This window comes from Cucurbita maxima, unplaced genomic scaffold, assembly GCF_002738345.1.
Source record: "Cucurbita maxima cultivar Rimu unplaced genomic scaffold, Cmax_1.0 Cma_Scf00054, whole genome shotgun sequence".
Taxonomy (NCBI): domain Eukaryota; kingdom Viridiplantae; phylum Streptophyta; class Magnoliopsida; order Cucurbitales; family Cucurbitaceae; genus Cucurbita; species Cucurbita maxima.
In genome coordinates this window covers 766,647-791,530 of record NW_019272070.1, presented here as the reverse complement: position 1 = coordinate 791,530, position 24,884 = coordinate 766,647, and the positions used below count along the sequence as shown (strand labels likewise).

Sequence of the window (24,884 nt, the reverse complement as noted above, 5' to 3'; positions counted from 1 at the left end):
TACATACAATCATGAATGGGACCTATCATATGTCTATTTTTCTACAGTAGCTATCCTATCAGACAATTAATGTGTACTTAATTTCCCTACACAGTCCACACATTCTATTTTCCTACGGCAGCTAGACAATTGGATGTGTACTTAATTTTCCTACACATGATCCACACGTGCGAGTAACAAGTTGGTTCGCACACTTTCGGGCCCCTTTCTAGTCGGGCGGTGAGCATTCTCTGGTAGTTGTTGATGTCATCCACTCATTAGGAATAGCGACCATTACAGCAGCATTATGATAAATATAATGATTGTTCCCCTGTCTTGTAGCGTACGCATCCGTACTATCGTGAATGAGAACAAGTATCCCCCAATACATGAGCACACAATAATGCATGAAATCTCAACATTTTTTCATTTTCATTATCATTTAATACAACCTCACAGACTTTTTCCTTTGTATCATATCATTTCTCATATCTTTCATGTGTACACTGGAATTGTATTTCATGCTAGCTCGTTATTTTGCATCTCAATCATATCATATCAATCATGTCACACATATATCACATCATAACATTTTCATGCTTTCAGACATAACAGTCCACATCATGCATATATCATATTAGTCACATAACATATCTCATGCATGCCTTCAACATATCATATCACAAACATATTAATTCATCAAACACATCGTACTATAACATATATCATATCATTCTTATATCGTATCATAGTCATATCATTTCGTAAAACTTCATAGTCATTTCGTTCCATATGCATACCCTAGTCATATCGTTTGCTAAACTTGTAGTTTTATCGTTCTTCTGCATATCAAAGTCATATCGTTTCATGAACATATCTTAGTCATATCGTTTCTCAAACATATCCTAGCGATATCATCTTATGACGTATCCTAAACATATCGTTTTATCAAACCTATCATAATCATATCATTTTCTATACATAACCTAACCATATTGTTTCATGAACATATCTTAATCATATTGTCACATTACGTTTATTGCATCTTTCTCATATCCTATCTCAAACGTATCATCGAACGCATCATACCACAAGTGTTATCATATCATTCACATATCATAACATAGTCAAATCGTTTCATAAGAAATTCACACATTAAATATATGATATGCAGAACCACGGGGCACGTGTCAACACACAATATCAATTCTAGCCATGCCGATAGTAAGATTACTTACTTGATTGGTCTTAGCCGACGTTCTATCCTATTTCCAAGATTGACTTGACTTATCCCTTGAAGTTTGTAAGGACCTAAACTGAGGTATTCCACCCTATTAAAAACTTTGGTCTAATTCTTAAAAAGAGTACATAATGGAAGGAAAAAGCTAACAAAACCTTGAAGAGGAAGGGAGGGAATGATTGAACCACCCATTTACTCTTATTGGACTGTATTCAAATAAACAAAAATTTTATAACATAAGAAAGAAAATGAAAAATAGAAAGGTTATACTAATTGAAACATTATGATACCCAATGCTACATTCTTTATTTCCAAACATCAAATCTATGATGCATGAACACAGTGCTCATCTATCTAACACAATAAAATTTTTATTTATATAACGTGCACAATCAGTGTCTTTAATATACATACATGTTGAAGCCCATTAGAATACATAGAAAAGGCGAAAATATATATAAAGCCCATTATTAGTGTTGTAAAACATGTAATGAAAGTGTCATCAATTTCAGAGCTGATCATCGAGTATAATTGATATCCAAACTGGATGGAAAATAGAACAAATCAAAAAGAAAAATACAAGACATTCATATAAGAATCCCCCTCCCCTCTTTGTTTGTTTCTCAAGGACCTTTGGGTTCAAGGGCAGCAATTTCTCTAACAACATGAGCTTTGTCAGCCTCAAACTGTCCATCCTCTGTGATAAAAGCAGAGTAGAGTTGAAGAACACAAGAATAAACAAAGCCAAGAATCAATGGTGCAAAGATTATGTTGTTGTTGTACCTTTATCAGTTTTGAAATCGGCGAACAGCCTTAGAAGCTTGCTCCGGTTCGTAACGAGAATGCCAACGATGTCGGCGGGTTTGTTTTGATTTGCAACGAACAGCTGTTGATTTAAAAACATGAAATCCGACAATCGCCATAAGGTTAGTCAGTCTTAGAGACCAAGTTGAGAACATTACCTTAAAAACATGAAATGCTTCTAGCTGTATGCTCTTGCTCGACTCCTGCACGAGTTAAGGAATTTACTATTTTACAGTGTTCGGTGCATAACATCTTAGAACATAAACTGAGATTTCACAGGAGCAGTTTAGAACAGTTTAAGAAGAAATATGAACCACAAGATCAAGATCTTACCCTGAGAAGATTCATGACAATTCTCAAATTGTCCCTAGAACTCACATAACGTGTCATCACAGCTGAATTTGACCTATCCAGCAGTATATCCCCCAACAGCTGAACAAATAAAATTGAGAAATAGCTGTGGTTATCAGGGTTGCACACAGTTCAACAAATATAAAAGTGATAATACGACACAATCTTCACATATAAGTCAATATCGGCAGAAAATTATGATATGTGCAGGGTTCGAAACAAAAATTGCAATCCAAATAATCCATACATGATAACAAACAACATTATTGTTTTCTAGAGTCTAGACTGAGATAAATGTAAAACGATACACGACACCAATAGGAAAACTATGTTGAGATTGGGGAGAGGAAATCAAGCACTGCAGAGCGGATATGCAAGAAAGAGAGCACGAATAAAGGCGATAATTTTAAATTGTCAAAAGTATTATGTCGAGTGGCATTGAACTCTATTAATTGCTTGCTTGAAAATGCATATACATTTCTTCCATAGATATCCGATATCCCCATTTCGTTTAGAAAGATTTTAGAGTTCTAAGTTACCGTTACCTTCACTGCTTGCCGTCTTGTAATGTAATTAGTTGACTCGAGTAACTTCAAATTGTACTCCGCAAAAAACTGAACCAGTGAAAAGAAGGCCAGAGGCAAAATATTAAACACAAGTGGCACCCTATGTATAAGATGTGAGAACTGCAGTTTATAAAGAATAAAACACAAACATCCAGGAAAGCAAAAATTCCAGAGAAAAATTTAGCATCAATACGAAATAAAGTAATGCAGTAAAGGAAAAAGGTGATACAGATTTTAGATCTCAACCGTCCAAAAGACGTATCTACGAAATAAAGTAGCATTTTCAAATAAACTTCAAAATGAAATGAAGACCATAAATAGAAAAAGAACGACTGGAGCCGATGAGTAAAGTCATGATACGCTTCAAGGAAGAAAAGACACATTACCCAGTCATAATTTTTGGAAAGAAATTCAGCTACCGTAGATTTATGCCTTGTCAACAATTCCTGCAACAAAGTATAATATAGCATCACCATAACATTTCTCGTAGAGATGCAACACGCCTAACTATGCATTACGACGAAATAGTACAAAACAAAGCTCGAACATGATGTGTTTCCTTGACAGAGAATCAATTTTTTTACCGCCAACCAACATTTATCAATTGAATGCACATTCCAGTTATGCCCTTTCTCTCTTCCCTTCTTTTCTTTTTTTCACTTCATTTATTTATCTTTGTCATGGTAACATGTACGAGGACTCAGTATTACTAAGAGAGAGAGAGAGAGAGAGAGTACCGGCCCAAGCCCATCGCCAGCAGATATTGTCCTCTTTGGGTTTTCCCTTTCGGGCTTCCCCTCAAGATTTTTAAAACGTGTTTGCTAGGGAGAGGTTTCCACACCCTTATAAAGAATGTTTCGTTCTCCTCCCCAACCGATGTGGGATCTCACAGAGAGAGGAGGAACATAAGGGCATCAAAAGTGAGATGAAAGGGGAAGCAACAAAAAGAAGTGTCTTTTGACCTTAAAAGTTGCAGCAGCATCTGCAGCAATGTCGAAGTTTGGAAGTTGAATATAATCAAAAAACTTTTTCATGTGCTGCGATTCCAAAACATACCTACAAATAATCAGAAAACCTTTCATAACTTAAGGAGAATCCACATTAATAGTTCAGATGAAAATCAAAGAACCTAAAAATTTGTCAGACATATATTGACATTAAGTTGACGAAAATATGAGGAAACTTAAAAAGGAAAGTACTTTTGAAGTCTAAAATGACAGCAGAACTTCTAAATTCTAGTATATTTTCATTGATAACAAACTGTTGGCTGATCGGTATAAAAGTGAATATAATAATCATGATATTTTGTACTTCTGATTATCAATATAGCTTCATTCAATATGATTGATCCATTCACAAAATTTCAGAAGGCTATAGGAAACTACAGCATGTCTATTCGAAAGGGCAAAGACTGATTACTGCACTACCAAGTATCATTTGTGAAGCTGAATGATAGAGCAAGCCCACATTTCATTTTAATTATACACGAACCATCTACATATGTAATTTTCTCAGATATGGCAAGAAAGATCATTCATTGTTTTATAATGATAACATACAAATAGTACCCACTTACAAGTGGAAACAAGTCAATGATAATAGAATGTTCTGGCACAAGAGTACTCATATTGACCGATAGTAACAATAGAACTTACTTAGCAACACTTTGGTGACGTATGCATTCCCGCAGCATGGCGCCATAGTGTAAAGCCATGTCTGTATTTTCATAACTGTAAAATGTAAAAAGAAAAAGAGAGAGAGACCACTATGAGATAATACCTAATACAGAAATTATTTCATGAAAACTATATATGTAAAAAAAGAGGAGCATAAAATAATTAATATAGGAAAGTACACAAAAAGTTTAACAATGAATGATGCAATAAGGGCCTCTATTCATGCTATGATTCAATAAAGAGGGGAAACTACATTCAAGAGTTTGTTCAAAATAAAAGAGAATGTACTATTTACCAATCTCAATCGATAGTAGTATTCAAGGGTTCTTGAAAATCATGTATTCCTTGGATTGTGATGCAGATTAGGTAAGGTACTCAAGATGGGTTAAGGAAAGACTGTATATGAACCACACATCAATGATCAACAATAAAAGAAACTACATTGAACAACTGGGGAGAAGGAAAAAAAAAATTCAAGGTACTGGTGTTTCGTTAGTGAAAAACAACCGTATAGCCAAAAAAAAAGAATCCACCAGTTTCATTAGGATTACCAAAATAGTGGAATTCAAGATATCTTTCAAGTTATAACAAATCTATGCACCAACAAGTCGCCATAAAATAATGGCTGCCATATTCAGATAATTCTGGCTGATCTCATCCATAGCACGCTTACACTTTTGAGTATTTGCATGTGACAGTGTGTGAGAGAGAGCCCTTTCTACATCAAATAGCCATGGCTTTAGGATAAAACAAAATCAAAGAACGGATAAGCATGAACAGCAGCAGTCATTGTCTATGTAAATTTCAGATGTTAAGCAAATACGATTTCATTTTGTAAGCCATGATAAAAAAAAAATGTAGTCAAGAAAAGCAGTTCGAGAGAGGAACAAGAAACATTACGCCATTCAGCAAAACCCATAATAAAGAATCATGACAAGAAAAATAAAATTCATCAGTTGGTTACCCTGCTATTAAGATATCCATCAGATCAATGTTTGCTTCCAAATAATCAGATGCAATCAATCTGGACTGAACTTGTTGCCTCTGTAGATTTGCAACTACTTGAGTAGCATCTTTTCTTGTCTACAAGATGTTACACATGTCACATGTAACATCAAAGTTGAAACTAAAAATGGTAGCAACAAGAAACCACAAACTTAAGAAAATATAAACAAAATGCTCGAACGGAACTTTAATATGGATTCTAAATAAGAAATTTTCTTTCAATCTCCCATTCTGCTCACCTCCAAGTACATCAATGTGGAATCTCAGAAGTGTATCAACAAGAAACCACAAAAATAAAATAAGCAAAATAATTCAATGGTGATTTGAAAGCTGAAAAAACCAATTAGCCCCATGCCGCTTACCTCCAAGTTCAATTTAGGGAGACAATTAATGAGTAGCCGAAGTGTATTCTCTCTGAAAAACTCCTGGGTTAGCTGTGCACATGCTTCTGCAACTGGTTCAGACTCACTGTTGCCATAAAGTATTGATTTCAACTCCCTAACGTTTTTACTTAATTCCAACATCTGCTGAAAAATGCATAGTGCACAGATACAGTTAGAAATTTATTTGGAAAACAAAAATATACTTGGTGGTTGAATAATGGAGGAACCACGACCAGAATACATCAAACTATCAAAGTTGACTTATCCCAGCATTATACAAAAGGAGTAACCCGGTACACTAGATAGCAAACGACATGTTTTTAAGTTTAATTTGAAAATTAGCACTAACATAGAATCAAGTTTCAATGACAACAAACTCTATAACACCTATCCATGGTATGAGGCATCCAGATGATTAAATAACTTTCCACATATAAAAGAATAAGAAATATCATAAGATATTCTCCAGAAATCAGTTTATAAGAAAATAATAATAAATTAGGCGTCTCCATAAAGATGTTGTTAAAGCACATCAAATAACTTATTCTTTCTAATATTAGACCCTTCTCAACCGGCGAAACACTCTTGAATTTTTTCTAAAATTATTTTATATTTATTTTTTCTTTTTAATTTCTTAGGTCATTCACATATTTGCATTGAATTTGATCAAATTTAAATCGCACTAGAGAACAACCCTCGCTGTATCTTATTGCCAATCTTTCAATTCAACACTACATTGTTGGATGTCAAGAATCCAAGGACTGAGGAGACTCTGGAAAAGTGCTACAGAAAGCCAGACTTCATACTCTATAGTTGCTACACTAAAGATAAAGGACACCCCTAAGTGAGGTTAAGAGGGGCCAAAAACTCTAACTCTTCTTCATTAAGATTTCACTCAAAACTAAAGAAAAGAGAAGGGCAATGTATGAATAGGGGTGAGTGAAGCAAAAAAATAACACTTCCAATAAAACAAGCGAATAAACAAAAAGGATCTAATGAGAAGAGTCTTGAAAAGATACATTCTACTAAATCAAATACAGATTACAAAGGATGGGGGATGGTTTTCTAAGACAGTCACGACAATCTTGGGCACAAGAAGTCCTATACTAAAGAAACAACAACCATTCATGAAGTAGCACCAAGTTGTAGCTGATGAGATTGTGAAACCCAAGGCATGGCTTCGATACAAATCTCCAACAGTTCCACCCGCTTCACCATCGAAAATATAAATGAAAGCAACAAGAGAAAACTCGCCCTCCCCCGTCATAAAAACCAATCTTCCAGGAGGCAGTGCTTACAGAACTTCCTCACCCCATGATCCAAAAATGAGATCCATCCAGGATAAATGTAATTACAACCATTATCTAATCTTGAATGATGGGAAGAAATCAGGCTACTAATAATTGGATAACTTTAATCCAGACACACCATTATATAACAAAATGACACAATTATTTTGTACATCGATAAAAATGGCTAAAAACTAAAAGCAAAGCAAAATGAAACCATCATTGAGTGCATCTAGCTGCCTACTTAGACATTAGGGACACCAGAAAATCAAAAATCAACCATTCACAGAAATTCACAAAAAGGCAAAAAGGGCAAAAGAATTCACAAAAAATCGATACGATCCCAATTCCTTGAGAGACAGAACAGAATAATAAAAACATTTAAACAAGAAGAAGGAAATCTAAAGTAGAAACCCCAACTGGGAAGTAAAAAAAAACGGGGGGGTGGGGGGATCGGACCTTTTCCTCGCGCTTGCTCTCCTTAGTCTCAGGGCTCCGGTCAGTATAGATAAGAAGATCGCGGGTCTGACGGACAACATCGACGGGAGTCCGTGGCTTCGGCTTGAAGAGGCTCTTCATCTTGGTCGGATTCTGGGAATCCAAAACGGACGCCGATTGCGACGGTTGTGATTGTGGTTGTGGTTGTGGTTGTGGTTGTGGTTGCAATTGCCGCAGTAGCTGATTTTGATTTTGATTTTGATTTTGATTTTGATTTTGAGAGAGCCTCTGCACCACCGACGAGGCTCCCCGTGATGGAGAGGGCTTGGATACACAGCTTCCTATTTTGGCTAATTGTGTGTGAAAATCTGCAGTAGATGATGGGGGAAATCAAGATCAAAGGGTTTTGTGATGCTCCCTTGTCGCCTCTTCAATGGACCAGATTTTTGGGCTTTACACAGACGATGCTGGAAAATATCAGATCAGATCAGATCGTGCACAATTTCTTCAACCTTCCTCTCATCGTTTCTTTTAAATTTCATGTTCATATGAGAATTAAGACAATTAAGAAGCCTGAATTTTGGTTTAATTTGAATCTTGTCCCTACAAATTTCGAAATTTAAAAAGTCAATCCTTCAACTTTTTTTTTAATTTATATCTAAAAATATCTTAAACTATTAAATTATTCACCTTTTATATTTTTATCATATATATTATTTACCAATTTTTTAAAACATTGAAGCTAAATTTGAAAATTAAAAGAAAATTATTTATGTTTTTAAAATTGGGAGGATTAAGTAAATCTAAAAAGATTGAGATTTGGATTTCTTATCAATTTTGAATCTTAAAAAAAGATTCTAAAAATTTATGGATTAAATTTGTGATTTAGTACATTTAGTTGACTTTAAAAAAAAAGTAAATTTCAATTAAAAAATTATTTTCAAATTTTCAAATAAATGGTTATTTTTTTTTCGTAAAATTATGCTGAATCGGGTCTATGTTACGAATAAGAACATAATTAATAAATTTATGATTTATCTGACATTTTTTAAATTTCATAGATTTATTAATAGTTCGTGATTTAAAAAAATTATATATTTAAAAATTTAAGGATCTCTGTTTATAGATTTAAAAAATTATTTAGAACCAGAATAAAATCAACCACTTTTAAAATAATAGTGGTTGAGTTTATTCTGGTTCTAAATAATTTTTTAACTTAAAAAAATAAAAGGCTTATTGTTAACTTTTTATGATTTAAATAAATTATGAATTATGAATTTCTTAATTTATTGCTTAATTGGTGTTAGAAAAAGATTTGATAACTCAGGTACTTAGGGAACAGGGAACACCAATGGGAACTTTCACTCCTCTATATTCGAAATATGCCTTTCTGGGTCGCGCCTCACCGCAGGCACTGAATGAATGAAATGAGTGGAGATCTTCCTTCCCCCCTTATTACCAAGAACTTAGTTGCCACTAGGCGAATTTGGAAGTAGGCCTTCGATCCACCCCCTCGGTGAAAAATCGTAATACGCCCTGAGGAATTCCTACCAGCAGACTTCCCTGTACTCAAAGTGAATTGTCTATGGTAGTTCTCCATTTTCTTTTCTAGGAAGGGAAGCGAAGGAGCGAGGAAGGAATTGAATATGCGAGAGAGACTGTAAAGGGAAAGGTTAAGCCCGCCTTTCTTACCCGGTGTGATTTGGTCTTCTAGCGTTAGAAGAAGTCGTGTCCGTTCTTTGTTTACTGTTCAAGAATAAGGAACAAGAATTAAGGAGAAAGATCAGTCAAAGAATAAATAGGTATAGGAGCTTTACCTTCTTCCACTAATAACATTGATTCAATTGGCATTGACATAATAGGAATATTTCGTCTATTAAGGAGGATTCCCCGAATACCTAAAATAGAGATGATCATAGAAAATGTGAAATATTTGATAGGATCCGTTTCGGGAACGTAGAATCCAAACCACAGGTTGAAAGGGCTAGTCTTCAATGGTTAAGTTTGAACACTCGCTTCGAAATTTGGAGCAATAGAGCCCGCTAAAGAAAGAGTTCCACAAAGTCAACCTCTTCCGACAATTCTAATAGTCTCACTCAAGAAGCTCCCTCATCCGAAATACGAAGTTCCCTTCTTTGAAGACGACATCACCTTTTCCTTTAATTGGTGGACAGTGTGAAAGGAGTTTGTTTGACTTGACTTAATGATCAGTTTACCTCGGGAAAGAATCAATAGGTTCAGTACCTGCACTATGAGCAAGCTGTGCGTAAAACCGCTGATTTTTGCCGGTTTCGCAACAACTTGGTCGAAATGGGGTTGCCGTAGGAATCAAATTCTGGTCGCAGCAGAGGGGCGGCGCCCTCGCCTGGCGCCATTCCCGGACCTAGCAGCAGACGGGCAGGCCGGGCCTGAATTCAGACCTGACTCTTCTTTGTTTGAGCTGCTCCCTTTCTCTTCGGTTACAGTGTTTGAATCAATAGGGCCAGGTTCCCGATCATTCATCTCTTTTCTATCCCGTGAAAGAAGATCAGGCGGAGGTTACGAGAGAAAGCATCTAATTAGACTGCAACTGATGACGAAAGAGAAATAGTCAGTTCCCAGATCTGGGCTTAGGCAGAGAAGGCGAAGTATAGAGTCAGGGGCGCTATTCTCTGAGTTCTGCATTAGAGAAGGGGGGAGTGTGAGGTGGGTTGGCCCTTCGGTCAAGAGGCGGGATAGCGTCCCACCTTCCTGTCTTGACTGGTAGGCACAATCGCTTGAGTCTAGTTCTTGAGCGAAGGATCCTTCATTGATTCAAAGACTGTAAACTCTCTTTAATCGTTCATCTACTTTCTCTTTCACTCTTTTTACTGTAAAGACCATGAATGAATTTTGTCTATCTTTCCCTTTCACCCTTTTTGCAAAAGACCGATCACTCATAGAAAAAGCTCATGTGCAACTCGCTTTCAAATGGTACAGCCTACCATCTCCCCAGTTTACACCATGCTTCTAGCGTTGATGTTGGAACTATAGGATAAGGATGATTGGTCTTACACCCCCGCTGGGGCTTTTAGGCGCATTCAACATAAGGCATCTGTAAAGGGTGGAAAAAATCGTGACCAGTTGCTTCCCTTCCAGTCGCTTCCTCAGATTCTGGATCCCTCTCTCAGGTTCGTCGATCCTCTCGACCTTTCCCGTTGCAGAATTTGAGTCTTTAGAAACGAGAAAAACTCTAATTCATTGTTACCACAGGCGATTCTGAAAAACAAAGTTCCATTCGAGAAGAAGGAAGGCCTAGCTCCTTACCCTGAACCCGCTGTAACTCCTCTGATCTTCTCGTCTGTCTGCTTTTCGCTATTCTCCTTAACCTACTACTTGACTTACTCATTAACCTCTTCTCGTCTCACAATTTAATACTACTCTCTATTAGTGGAACCTCTACACTGACCACTTTCATGCTTCGAATGAGAAGTTGCGCTTTCGATCTTGTTCTCAGCTCCGGGTCTGGTCCTTTAGGCGAGGCTCTTGACTTTACAGGGTGGTTCCCGGTTCAGGAATTCGTGGTTGGTTGACTTTTCTTTGTTTGGTTACAGTTCATGCCCACTCGTAATGAACCCCCGCCCGCCCCGACGTGGAGTCGCAACTCTTCCTGTAGAAACCTCCTTCAACTGATTCAAGTGATTCAGTCAGTAGGAAAGTCACTTAACCCTTTTTCTTGTAAAAAATGGCTCATTGGGAGGAGCGCTTGGGTATGCAAGAAGGGCAGATGGTTATCTTATATGGAATCTTGTCAGTAATTGTCCCTTCAGTCCTGTCTTTCCTTCTTGGAAAGTCAGAGGAATGGTTAGGAAGTCTTAAAGACTAAACGAATTTACCGTACTTTCCTAAAAATGAGTAGGAAGATCAGCCCAGAGATTGATTTCATTACTAAACTCGGGTAATTAATTACTTCCTATTATACCTTTTCACCCAAAAGGAAAGCGAAAGATGCCCCGCCCCTTTCTTTCTTCTTTGAAGCTGAATCAGATTATCTGCTATGCTATATTAAGCTGAATTGTTTAAGATTCCGGATTTGGAACTACAGCCTTAGCCCGGGAGGAGACTGAAGACTTTGGATTTGAACAAGAAACTACGTCCCCGCTTTAGGAAGGGCCTTGCTTTCCCGTATGAAAGAATTACTAAGATGGCGTTAATTTACCTACTCGCCCGTCTCCACCCACGATCCCAGCATCACAATTCCTTCCATCCATTTTTGTCTCAATTCCGGAGTAAGCGGGCTTCTTTCTAGATGTGGGTTTTTGAGCATGTTGGGAGATTAGGCGGCAGTTTCAAGACTCGAAAGCTTGACGAACAAGCAAATCAAGCCCTAACTATTTCTTTGAGTAAAGGCCGTCACGTAAGTAACTTAGTGCTCTCCCTTTAATTGGCCGTTCTGTCATTGTTGGTTGTCTGATCACAAAAGAAATGAATGTCACACGGGGCTTGATCTTTCTTTTTCGTCTATTTTGTTCGATCTGCAAATCAAAGAAAAGTCCACTTCCTTCACTTCAGAAAACACAGCCCCTGCCCCGTCCCCACACTCAAGACTAGCGGGAATAAGGGTGTCAAAACCATCATACCTACGAGAGAGAAATCAAACCTTTCGATGAGTGGACTCCGCTTCCCTTCCAGTCGCTTCCTCAGATTCTGGATCCCTCTCTCAGGTTCGTCGATCCTCTCGACCTTTCCCGTTGCAGAATTTGCAACTCTGTCCACTCCAATTCCATTTCCATTGGCAAGAGAAAGGGTGGGACAGAGAGGGAATAGTTTCTTCTCGTCGACTCAGAGCTCCAAGACTCCCTCCCCCTTAAATGGCAAACGGTAAAGAAAGGTATAAGCTCATTTTGAGAATAATCTTTTTTTCTATTTGATTTGGCTTCAAACTACGCGAGCCTCCCAACGAAGCCAACAGAAATCCTATCCGAATCAAAAAAAGAAAAGGCAGTTTCATTATGGTGGTATACCAGCCGCCTGTTCTGGAACTTCCAGTTCCAATCTCCAATTTCTCTCTTGGATTCTAATAGGATGAAGGAAAATAGGAATTCGACAGAGCGCAAAAAGATAGTCGAGCAACAGCCTCTTACTATTCCCCCTGTTAATCAAGGCATTGAATGAATTGAAAGCTCTCCTGTTCCGGATTGTTAATGAATTTACTCTCTCTCCTCTCCTGGAAAGAAAGGTTCTTCAAATTTACCCCTTCCCGCCTGTAATGTAATGCCTTGAAGACTTTGATCTAACGGCATATCTAGGATTTTCCTCAAATGGATTTACCTCATTTTCTTTTTTTGTCATTCTTTCTTTGATTCTTCGGGCTTCTTCCGATTGACATAATTTCCCTCTGAATGCATGAAGACCCGTTTTTCTTCTCTACCATGACGACGAATCAATTGGTTGACTTTGTTCATTCGAAGGGAGATGAGCTTCAACTAGCTCTCCGGCTGGCTAAGCAGGTTCTAAGGAAAGAAAGCTATCTTCTCAAAGTCAAATCTGAAAAAGGATCGTTCGCTAGAATGAGCTTGAATAGGGCTTCGAGATAATGAATGTCTTTATTGAAAGAAGGTGAGTGCCTGAAGTAGTGAAGGAGAAAAAACCAAAGCTAAGTCGCGAAGCTGCGGTTGGACAACTTTGTGATGATCGCCAAAGCTATCCCATCTTGACTCCGACTTCCTCTGTGTAAGGCTGTTCAATCAGGGAAAATAGGCAAAAATGGACCTTTTTACCAGAAGGACAAATTCCCACTCTTAGCATTACATATGGATCAACAAAACTGCCCTTCCATATGGATCGTCGTGGCATGAACTTTCACTTTGTCAAGAAATTCCAGGACTTCCTATTGATCTTGATTAGTTCCCCCTTCCTAGCTTATTCTTCTCTTTCTTCGGCAAGCAGGACCATTTTATAACATATAAAAAAGTCAAAGTCAACCTTAAAGAGCAAAACGGTCATTTTGATACTTTTTCTAATGAATGGTCTATAAATTATTAAATCTAATATTAAGGAAGGGGAAAATAAAAGGAATAAGGGGAAATGAGAGAGAGAAGGAATTAGGGTTTTGCACGATAGACGCATACTTTATAAGATAGGGAACCATCATTATGGTTATCATAATGTTGCGACGGTCAAGCAGGAGAACGATTATTATGTTTATCCTAATGCTGCCATGGTCGCTATTCCTAAACGGGTGTCCGACATCAACAGCTACTGGAGAATGCTCGCCCGACAAGAAGGGGCTCAGGAGGTGTGCGAACCAACTAGTGGGTCCATACTCGCACTTGTGGATTGTGTGTAGAACAGTAAATACACATCCAATTAGCCCGTTTAGGATAGCTGCTTAAGGAATATAGATGGCTATGATAGGTCTCAATCATGAAATTGTATGTTTTTGTGTTTTAACTCCAATAGTGGGGCTACTTCTATTTCAAGTAAAGACAAGACATTTTTGTACCGCTGACGACAACATCACAATTTGAGACCATGATACATGTATAAGGTAGTCACATTTGTTTTTTTAGACTTAGATTAGAATAAGATGTTTTTAATTTAAATGTTTATTTATTTCATTTAGTTTATTGTTGTGCTGTTTTAGATGTTTTCGAACACGTAAGTCCATGACTATGTTTTAAGATAAAGTTTATGTTTTATGAAGAAGCTTGAATGCTTATTTTTGCATAGAAATGATTACGTTATGATGATTATAACGACTCTAGGTAAGTAGAAATTTAGGGTCGTTACAGTTGGGATCAAAACTCTAGGTTACAAATTTTATAGACTAGCCTACGAGGTAGGCTTGACATGTTTCATGGTCCCACCGTTGATACCCTATCATCGTCAGGTATGTCCTGTATAAGATAAGAAAAAGGGACGTTATTGACTATTGACTGTTTATGTGCTATGATTTCTTGATATGATTAAATGCAACTTAACGTGAAACTTTATGGCCCTAATTGTATCATTGAGTATGATACCTGACTTGTTCATATGCCTATTGATGTGTTACCTGATTAGTATATGGGATGACTAGTATAGAAGTAGTAGACTTAAGAAGGGTTACATGTTAGTCTTAGAATCATGTCGTCTAGAGGGTGGGATAGAGAATGTCAAGGAAGGGATGGGTCCTTATTAAAGGAAGTGGTATTCTCACCATCATTTATGGACTCTTCATCATCAGTAAATGTGAGGCTTGCCACCTCATCGCACTCCTCGTTGTGTCACTCTATCATGTAATGCCAGTATTTTTGTAACACTTGATTATGCTCTTGTCTTTCCAAGAGTTGGCATCGTCATGAATTTTTAAGATATTGTCACGACTTCCTCTGACACCACGTTTGTGGTCATTACTATGACCATACCCACAACCTCTATTTTCCTTGTTGTGGTCATCGTGTCCCTTTGTACCTGAAAAGGAAGAATTAGCTGCATTTTTCCTTTTTGTCCATGCAAACCAATCCTTATGTGTGAGTAAATGGAGGTTGAATAGACAAGAAATACTCACCCTATGAGCTAAGACGCACCTTCATACGCTCCAAATATATTTAGTGAAGTGTTCAAATTAATATATTAGAGAAACGTATTTAATAAATATATATATTTGAAATTTGAATAAAATTGAAATTTATTAAATATCTACTATATTTAAAAACGGTTTAAATAAAAAATATTTTTTTAATATATTAAATATTAAAATATATTATTTTAAATATGACAAAAGTCATAATTAAGGCTCTATAAATAGGAACCTTGAATTTGGTCAAAAGAGTCATCCACTTTATTCCTCATTAACTACAGTCAAAAGACTTGTTCTCTATCATGCATGGGCTTCGGTTGTAGAGAGAATAAAACATTTTTTACAAAAACGTGAAAATCTTTTCTTAATGGAAGCATTTTAAAATCTTAAGGGACAAAAATCTTTCCCTAATAGAAGCATTTTAAAATCTTGAGGGAAAGTCGGGAAGGGAAAGGCCAAAGAGACAATATGTGCTAGTGGTGAGCTTGATCTGTTACAAATGTTATTAGAGTTAGACACCGAGCGATGCGCCAACGAGAACACTGGGCCTCCAAGGTGGGTGGATTGTGAGATCTCACATCGATTAGAGATGAAAGCGAAACATTCCTTATAAAAGTGTGGAAACATCTCTCTAGCAAACGCGTTTTAAAATCTTGAGTGAAAGCTCGAAAGTGAAAAGAGAACAATACCTCCTAACGGTGAGATTTGACTCTTACATATGAAGATACAATGCTTGCATTATGCAAACCAAACGTTCACTCCCTCCATTTTTTAAATGATTTTTTTTGTTAATCGAGTATTTAAATCAATTAAATTATATATAGGTTACTTGAAGCACATTGGGTGAAAACCATTAGAGATGTTCATGAGTTGGATTAAATCAGGTCGCAACATATTTTAGATTCAATCTAATTGCTCGAGTTTTTGAGTATTTTATTATTTTTAAACATATATTTTAAAAAATTATCCTTTAGATAATTAATTAGATTGATTGAACTTCTCCCTTATTCTTTGTTCGAGTCCCGTGTAGTTTGTAGTTGATGATGTTCAATGAAATTTTGTCCCCTTACAACCGTGTAAAGTCAACCATGAAATTATTCTTGAGATTCTAATTCCCTCGTTATTCTTTTTAGATTGTTTACCATACCAAGGGTTAAGGGTGTATATGGTTCGAGTTGGGTTGTAGATTTTTTTGACCTATCCAAAAGTTCAGGTTGGTTGGATTGGTAACTCAACTCCACCATCTATAATTATTCACAACAAATAATAATAAAAAAAAAAAAAAAAATTCAATCAAAAAGTGAATAGTAACATAATACAACATTGTCATAAAACTAAAACAATTAGAGACCGACATGAAAATTATAATATAGTAAAATAGTTCAACATTGTCATAAAACTAAAACTATTAGAGACCGACATTTCTTGAGAATTGGTTAGAATACGGAAAAAAAATGTAAAATAAATCATAAAATTAAATAAACAATAAAAATGTATATAACAAAAAATAAATAAAAATATTTTAATTGAAATATACCTATTTATACATGTTGCAGCAAATAGATAATAAATACATTATAATTTAAAATATGAACGCAGTTCGGGTTCAGAAGTTCAGGTTGGGTTGGTCCGAATTTTTAAGTTGTCGGGTTAAATGTACACCGCACCGATGTCCTAGAAGTGAATTCATAACTTTATTATATAAACACTTTTTTCTAAATAAGCTTAAATTATAAAATGGATCTTCAATAATTTTATTAGTAATGGATCTTAAAAGTTTTTTAAAATGTTCAAAAGGAAGAAAAAATGAAAGATATTAAATAATCTAACATTGAAGTTGTAATATGTTTTTAATCAATAATGTTAAAAAGTGAGATAATTCTTCTCTCTCAATTTTGATTTTAAAAATAAAGAATTTTTTTTTTTAATAATTAGTAGACAGAGGGAAATTAGGGCAATATTACAGGACAACAAAATATAAAAAATTAAAAAAAATGTTGTCATAAATTGAAATAAATATTCATAATCTTAAAACCAGGATTAGATTTGAGTTCGCTCGATCAAAAAGATTCAAAGTTTCCATCTAATCCGTAAACATCTATCACAATCTTCAGATTGGTTGTGGAAAGTGGAAAATATCTACATCAATTAACAGTTATGGGTACGTTTATCAAAAAAAAGAAGTAAGAAAAGAATCAGTTATGGGTATGGATGATTCTATGTCAGTATAATAATTCATACCATTAATTATTCTTGTCTTTTCTAATCAAGTTGCAAGCGGAATAGTATTTAATTCAAAGTTGCTCAAAACTAAAGTATTTCCATACACAAAAGTATACATAATTTTATTTATTCCCATTTATACAGATAGGAAATCCAATAGCATTTGAGACATTTATAACATATCTTCGTAATAATATAAAATTTCCAAACTAACACAGATCAGATTATTGAAGAACACAGAGATCTGATAACACAACAAAATCCACCAACGACTTCCCCAGAAATTTATACGAAAATCACCAAATTCCAAGAAACGCATCATAAATTAGGGCTTTACTGGTTAATTAGCAACGGGCTTGAAGGACGTAAGTTCCATGAAATGCTGCCATGCCTTCTCCCAGACCAACGCCTGATATTTTCCGATCGATTCACCTTTCTTGGCCTCGATAACCAGGCGGTAGTTCATTCCGGAGACGACCTGCGATTCTCCTTTGACGACGTCCTTGAATTCGAGTGCGCCTTTCGATTGTTTGTTGTACTCAGACACCGCGAACTTTCCGATCTCTTGAATATGCGGATCCTTCACGTCCTTGATCTTCTCCCAGCCGCCGACTAGACGCCCCATCCGAGCGGTGGCGACGACCAGAAGTGGGAGGAGAAGGATGAGGAAGAGAGAAGCGGAGCGCGATTTCATGGTAATCGAGGGGTAAGCGAAGGAAGGAAGGAAGGAAGGAATGGGGTAAATTTTTAGGGCAATTGCTTCGGGGAGTGGGTTTGAGGGGTATTTATAGGAGGGGTCAATGGACGCGGAAACCGGACCGCCGCTGGTAAAGAATGGCACAGGGTTGGAACGGGTTTTTTGCTTTTCGGTCCTCCATTTCTTCGAAATTACACTTAGAGCCACATAAATTCAGAAATTGTAGTTTTGGTTCCCTTAGAATTAATTAAAATAATTAATTTAAATGAGATTTGGGGGGAGACCGGAGTGGAGTAAAGTTGGTGAGCGGTAGGGCCGGAGCATAAGCAAAAACGAAGTCGGAATCGGTGGATCCACCACAAAGGGTCTGAGTGCGGCCCACATTTTTAGGAAAATGGGTCGTCCATATGCTGCCCTACATCAAATCCTAACTAAATTACTTCACCATAACAATACCTTTATAAGTGTGAATGTTTGATTAATTCATCCGACTTAAATGGTGTGAAAGTTATCTTATTTATAATCAAATAAATTACAAGAATATGGAAATAGTAATAAATAGAAATAACAATAAATGGAAGATATCTCTGATAATAAGACAAATATTAGATATTTGCCTTATAATAAAATATCAAATATAATATATATGGTAAACTATAATTTATTACTAAATATAAAATATCAAATATAATATATATGGTAAACTATAATTTATTACTAAATATCCCTAACAAATTAAAAAAGAAAAGAAAAGTTTGTGTACTTAGAATTATAGCTACAAGAATGGTAGGAAATGAGACAAACAAGATTCCGAATTGAGCCTTAGGTGAAATGAGCCACGAACAAAAGTGTCTGTGGGGCACACCTATGTCTCGATTAGGATTCAGGGTGAGAAAAGTTTGCTTGGCTCAAGGGTGTACAATAAAATTAAGAAAATTCTACCGTGGCTGCCATATGGTATCATGTTTTACTTAATAGTATGAAAGTTTTCAAAATGCGATGTGAGATCCCTCATCGATTGAGGAGGAGAACGAAACATTCTTTATAAGGGTGTGAAAAATTCCCCTGAGCAGATACGTTTTAAAAACCTTGAGGGAAAGCTCGAAAGAAAAAGTATAAAGGACAATATCTGCTAGCGGTAGGTTTGGGCCGTTACATGCGAGTTCTGGCTCCAAAAAGTACTTTCCTTGAGCCCCATGGTGTCGAAAGAAGGAATAGTAATGTACCTAACTAAGGTTAAGATAGTAATGAAATAGTCTTGTCCAATTATTGTGTTTGCCACGATATCATGTAGGCTCTCCTTTTAGGATTGTCTTATCACAAGGTGTGTGAAGATTTGATAGAATAAAAAAATTAGTTTGGTCAAAGTGAGTAGGTAAAGAAGCAACCTAAGAGCGAGAAGAGAACCGGACACCTAGAGTTATTACAAGACTAGGAACTCTCAAACACAAAACTTTAGTGTCCAAAATTTTGAAATAAGTAAAAAATAAAATAATATATACAACATACAGGTCCTGTAGATACTCGCACAACATCTCCTATTCATAGATCCGCCCCTGCTTTTATACAGTTAGATACAAAATTATCTATTTTTGAAACAGGAATTAAAGTAGTAGATCTTTTAGCCCCTTATCGACGTGGAGGAAAAATAGGACTATTCGGAGGGGCTAGAGTGGGTAAAACAGTGCTCATTATGAAATTGTTCAACAACATTGCCCTACGTGCCTCAAAGAGCTATTAGATATTGGTCTATTATGATAATAATGATAAAAGGGACTAGCAAAATATCTAACAAAGATAACTTAGAACCATAGAACCATCTAACCAAGATAATTATCTTAGAATAGCGAGAACGAACCATTAGAAATGATGGCTCATATAGGGCTAAGAAGGACAAATTATGACATCACATCATGACTCTAAGTTGAGCTACTTAGTGAGTATTTTTATTTTGAGTGTTCTGGTGTACTTGTCTAATTTAAACTAAATGGCCTGTTTGAATTGATAGTTATTCAATGCGCGTATGTTTTAAAAAAATTAAATTTCAAAATTTCACGTTAACAAGCGACGGTCGGTACTTGAATCTCTTGAAGCGAACTTTACTAGAGTTTTATTTTATGCTTTGCTCTCTCCATTGCCATACACTAAAAGATATTATAGCACAACTTGTAGTTAACATGATGCCATATATAAACCCTACCCAAATCACTTCAAACTAACTCTCTGTAACATAATGGCTATTAGTTTCATCGTCCCGGGCCTCGACGATCTAGCTAAAACACTGGACATCCTTTAACGACGATCCCGGGAGCGGTTGGACACTTAGCCAAAGGACAGTGATCGGGTTGTGATCCCCACCACCTCAAGCTATGGCCTCCATTCTGCAGCACAATGAAAAGCAGCACGCCCATTAACGCAGTCCCTGCGTCGAGCGCGGCCGAGAGGACATAGTTGTACTTCTGCCACCATCGCTTATGGTATCGGAAGATGAAGTAGTTGAAAATGGTACCAGTGATGAGCCAGCTAGCTATGTTTGTAGGAGTTGCTGGTGGCATCCCTGCAAAGCCATAGGATATAACTGGTATGTTTATCAATGCAATCCATTTCTTTTTAGGGAAAGCTTTACTCAATGCCCAAATAGGAACTGGAAGAACAACTCCAATCAAGAATAGCCACACCAAGTTTCGATACAACCCGCCCGGTCCAAACAATCGCCTCGGTCCTATTAGTCCCCAGATAACAGATGCATCAAACGTCACTCGGTATTTCGGACACGTCCATGGACTATCAGGTTGGAGAGCCTCAGTATCACAGATGTTCTCTATATTGTCTAACATCCACCAAGCAACGACGAGGTTAATCGTCCCGGCAACGAGTGTCCCGACTAACTGAAAAAACACGAATCAGTCAAGATCATATACTCTCAAAAGAAACATTGAAGTTTTTAAAAGATCACCTGGGCAGTGTACATGCATCTTGGTGGGATTTTCATGTAATGGCCAAGTTTAAGGTCAGATAAGAAAGAAAGAGCATGAACTGTGCTGATTCTTCCGTAGATCTTGAAAAGTAGATTTGCTATTGGTTTTCCAGGGAGAATATAACCAATGATTAACTGTGCTATGATATCATATCCAGGTTGCTGCATAACATTCCATATAGATATAAGTCTTTTGCTTTAGAACGTAAACAAAGACGAGCGAGTGCTACTACTACTAATTCCCGTTCGATTACCTGGTTGGTTGTCGCTTGAATGACCCCGATTGGGAGGGTGACAATCCAAGCCATAGCGAAGGAAAATAGCATGCCCCACCACGGCAGCTGCACGATGTCCTTCCACACAATCGACATCAGAAGAGATATCACAGTGCTACCAAATAATAGGATCAAGAACCACCATTCTGGCACTTGTTTGTAGCTTTGCATCAGTTTGGCATGGATGTCCACTTTTGCATTCTTGATTGCTGTCCTGCTCTGCTTCCATATGTCCCTAGAACATTAAAAGTGCACAATCTTAAACTTGGTTTATAACTATAGTGATATATGTATTCGATCTCTAGTCTCTAAACTTAATTGTGATTAAACACGACTTGATGTGTGAACAAATATGGGCTGATTTGACACGGAGTTACATGGGAACTTTTGAAAGAATTAGAAATACTTGACCTAAAACAAGAAACAAGAAGGTATGGGAGGAGGAAATAAAATGTAGAGCGGAAGGAAAGAGAAGAAGAAAAAGTGAGAGAGAAAAGCATACCGGCCATGAAACAATGCGACATGTGTAAGAGTAGCAGTAAACCTGGCAAAGCCAGATCCAATGGAGAGGGCAAACAAGGGGCTAAGATAGAGCTTCCCGTAGTTATTATAAGCACCAACATTAAGTTCAAATTCGGGAGTTAAAACCTTGGTAGTATCATATTTCTGGCCTGTTCTGGTGAAGAGCTTATTAGAGAAAATGGGGAATTTGTGGGCGTCGAAGGTGTTGAACTTCCAGTAGCAAACAGGGAGGACGATATAAATGAACATAACAAACCCAACACCCACGTTTAGAATTGAGGACCATGGCGACACCAGTGGGCTTCCATGGTAGGCCGAAATCCCAGCCCAATCAAAGCTGAAAGCGCCGAGCCCAAGTCCACTTTGGCTCGACCCAATTTGCTGAGCCGTGATGCTGCGAGGCCAAACCCAACAAACCCACGAGAAGAATGATAAGATTTGTAGCAAGTAACCTGGAAAAACGTAGTACACGAAGCTTGCTCCCATGAAGATCAAGAAGAATTTCATCCTTGTCATCCCTTTTGATCTGTCCTCCGTCTCATGAAGGGCTCTAAAACAGGGCAAAGAAAACAGAGCATGTCAGAGTTAAATACTGCTAAGCCTCTGAGCTCCAAATCTGGAAAAGGAATTAAGAAAGGGTACCTAAACAGAGAAACCTGTGCCAGATTTGCAGGCCACCACATTTCAACAGGATCTACCAGGTACCTTCTCAGCATTCCAGCCCATCCATATCCCAAAATCTGAAGAACAGCCAAAGAGAAAAAGATTCGAAACAGGGGAATGTGAGAAAAGGGTCTAGATCTTATCAATCTGGATGTTTTAGAAAATGGGTGTTCATTATTTTTTACTCAAATCGATATTCAAAAGACAAAACTTTTGAATTAGCCCCTTTTCATTCATAAAGATGCAAACCTGGGTAGTTAAGACGATGAGAAGGGCTAAGAAGAAATTCAAGCCCTGTTTATAATAAGCTTTCATGACAGTAATGGCGCCGATGGAATATGCGTCGCCGCCGCCATAGGAGATGCCACAGTTAGCAAAAATGGTGATAATAACATGCTCCTTCATGTTGAAAGGGCCAGGATTGAGACTAAACTTCCATCGAAAGAAATGGAAGTCCCTGTTTGGGAGAGTGGAGGCCATGAAGCGGCCAATTGGGAGAACAGCGATCTGCATAAGAATGGCGGAGATGGCGAGTGGCTGAGAACGGTAAGTGAAGAAAGTGTTGAGGAAAATGAGAAGGCAACAAGAAACGAGACCAAGAACCCATGATCGAAAAGTCATCACAGGAAGAGTCGGGTCGTCAGTTTCCGGCACCACCAGAGCCACCTCCTCCACCGAGCACCGTTCCTCAGAAGGCAATTCGCCGCCGCCATTGGACATATCAGCGGCGGGGGAGGAATCTGGGTGGGGCGGGGTTTCCGAGGAGATTGACAAGGCGTTAATGGGGAAAACAGAGAGAAGCAGAGGAGAAAGAGAGAGAAAGGGAATTGAAGGAAGAAGAAGAAGAAGAAAAGGAAGTCAAAGGGCTGATTGAGAATGGTCAGCAATATTTTCAATATTTATAGTTACTTTTGAGTTTTTTTTCCTTTTTAGATTTTTATTTTAATTGATATTTATGGATTTTTACTAAGCGATTATGTTCAAACAATTATCTATAAATAGAGATTATTAAGGCGGGAATAACACACAAAAGTCGCGTGTCCCCACGCGCTCTCTCGCCACATCATCTGCCAACTCGGCTCCACACACGATTCCATTCCACCTGTCATCATCGGGTACACGCTGTCTCAACTTGAGCTGACGTAAATCCCGAACGTCGTTTTGACGCTGTCCACCAATCTGCATAGGATCACCGTACGACCGTAATCATTGAGGAAACGTTGTGGTTATATTCCAATAGAGTGTTTGCCAGGTAGATATGAGGCTCGTGTTCGGAGTGTGTTTTGAGCGTAAAAGACGGATCTGGTGGAGTCCACGTGGCTTTACGTCATTAATTGGTTGAATTTTTCTCGTAAAGGAAAAAAAAAGTTATATTTATGGTAAGATAATGAAATCTGTAGTGTTATGTTAAATTTATGACGTGTCGTTCTTTTTCTTTTTAAATAAATAAATTGCTTCACTTTTAAAAAGAATTATAATAAAAGCATTTACTATGTTTATTTATTTTTTATTCAAAAGTACTAAAACGTGTGGGATAAATACAAAAAACATCGTAAGTACATTGAATATATAGATAAAATATAATGAAACTTAAAACTATAAAATACAATTTTTGTTTAAAAGATCAATAAATACATTTATTAAGTTTTAAATTTATAAAAATACCCTTAATATTTTTAAAAGTTTCAGTATTCCAACTCCTCAACAAACATTTCTTTAAAAAAATTTAAAATAATATTCTTTTTTTTCTATATATATTTTATATATTTGGTCGTTTTTTTTTTATGTGATGACTTTTATTTATTTATTTTTGTTTAATATAAAACATTCTTCATTTCAATTTTGAAAGCAATAGTTCTTTTTTTTTTTATATATATATTTTTTAAATTAAGAATAGAGGTGTTCATATTGTTGGATGAAAAGAAAAGTCCGAGAAAAGTCTCATATTGCTTAATGATCATGAATTTATAATCAAGGAATACAATCTTCATTGGTATGAGACATTTTGAAAAGCCTAAAGTAAAGTCATGAGAGGTTATGCTCAAAGTGGACAATATCATACTATGATGGAGAGTCATGTTCCTTTAACATGGTATCAGAGCCCGTTCTAAACTTAGTTCCTTGAAGGTATAGTAAAAAATGACTAAGACTCTAAAAGTAAAGGAGTCAGCCTCAATTAAGAGGAGGAAGAACAATTTGAGAATGCAACTCAATCCAAAAAATGCACCTAAATTAAAGCTATATTAACCCATTAATGCACGTAAATCCCTAAAC

The 24,884-nt window shown here is 36.9% G+C and overlaps 3 protein-coding genes and 1 long non-coding RNA gene across 6 annotated transcripts; 1 reads left to right on the top strand and 3 right to left on the bottom strand.

The window, feature by feature from the left end:
- Nucleotides 1-1,649: 1,649 nt before the first annotated feature.
- LOC111471627 (putative MO25-like protein At5g47540) lies at nt 1,650-8,307 on the bottom strand. Of its 3 annotated transcripts, none has more exons than XM_023117329.1 (11): nt 7,753-8,120; nt 5,984-6,148; nt 5,581-5,699; nt 4,596-4,670; nt 3,903-3,996; nt 3,327-3,386; nt 2,920-2,988; nt 2,357-2,455; nt 2,182-2,226; nt 2,003-2,105; nt 1,650-1,916 (listed from the first exon to the last, which is right to left on the bottom strand). In XM_023117329.1, the coding sequence occupies exons 1-11, from the start codon at nt 7,870-7,872 to the stop codon at nt 1,843-1,845; spliced, it is 1,023 nt and encodes a 340-aa protein (XP_022973097.1). In that variant the 5' UTR covers nt 7,873-8,120; the 3' UTR covers nt 1,650-1,842. The 3 variants fall into 3 exon arrangements, with proteins under 3 accessions (XP_022973097.1, XP_022973094.1, XP_022973096.1); XM_023117326.1 differs by having other exon boundaries at nt 1,653-1,916; nt 5,984-6,145; nt 7,753-8,307; XM_023117328.1 differs by lacking the exon at nt 7,753-8,120 and adding an exon at nt 7,127-7,146 and having other exon boundaries at nt 1,653-1,916.
- Nucleotides 8,308-14,728: 6,421 nt separating this feature from the next.
- On the top strand, nt 14,729-19,847 carry LOC111471629. Its single transcript, XR_002715218.1, has 4 exons — nt 14,729-14,739; nt 14,843-14,845; nt 16,429-16,432; nt 19,685-19,847. It is a non-coding gene; the product is annotated as an uncharacterized LOC111471629 (long non-coding RNA).
- On the bottom strand, nt 17,572-18,247 carry LOC111471628 (cysteine proteinase inhibitor 5-like). The gene has a single exon (XM_023117330.1). The coding sequence runs from the start codon at nt 18,168-18,170 to the stop codon at nt 17,817-17,819; it is 354 nt and encodes a 117-aa protein (XP_022973098.1). The 5' UTR covers nt 18,171-18,247; the 3' UTR covers nt 17,572-17,816.
- Nucleotides 19,848-20,263: 416 nt separating the features above from the next.
- Nucleotides 20,264-23,369, bottom strand: LOC111471630 (oligopeptide transporter 3-like). Its single transcript, XM_023117331.1, has 6 exons — nt 22,860-23,369; nt 22,590-22,687; nt 21,928-22,497; nt 21,405-21,660; nt 21,130-21,312; nt 20,264-21,061 (listed from the first exon to the last, which is right to left on the bottom strand). The coding sequence occupies exons 1-6, from the start codon at nt 23,328-23,330 to the stop codon at nt 20,447-20,449; spliced, it is 2,193 nt and encodes a 730-aa protein (XP_022973099.1). The 5' UTR covers nt 23,331-23,369; the 3' UTR covers nt 20,264-20,446.
- Between the last annotated feature and the right edge of the window lie 1,515 nt (nt 23,370-24,884).

Coding starts and splice junctions, on each gene's coding strand:
- LOC111471627 (XM_023117329.1), bottom strand. CDS start 7,872: ATGAAGAGCCTCTTCAAGCCGAAGCCACGGACTCCCGTCGATGTTGTC. Junction 5,700..5,983: donor TCCCTAAATTGAACTTGGAG/GTAAGCGGCATG, acceptor AACATCTTGTAG/ACAAGAAAAGATGCTACTCA. Junction 2,456..2,919: donor CAAGACGGCAAGCAGTGAAG/GTAACGGTAACT, acceptor TTATTTGTTCAG/CTGTTGGGGGATATACTGCT.
- LOC111471628 (XM_023117330.1), bottom strand. CDS start 18,170: ATGAAATCGCGCTCCGCTTCTCTCTTCCTCATCCTTCTCCTCCCACTT.
- LOC111471630 (XM_023117331.1), bottom strand. CDS start 23,330: ATGTCCAATGGCGGCGGCGAATTGCCTTCTGAGGAACGGTGCTCGGTG. Junction 21,661..21,927: donor GTCGCATTGTTTCATGGCCG/GTATGCTTTTCT, acceptor TTAATGTTCTAG/GGACATATGGAAGCAGAGCA. Junction 21,062..21,129: donor GATGCATGTACACTGCCCAG/GTGATCTTTTAA, acceptor GTGTTTTTTCAG/TTAGTCGGGACACTCGTTGC.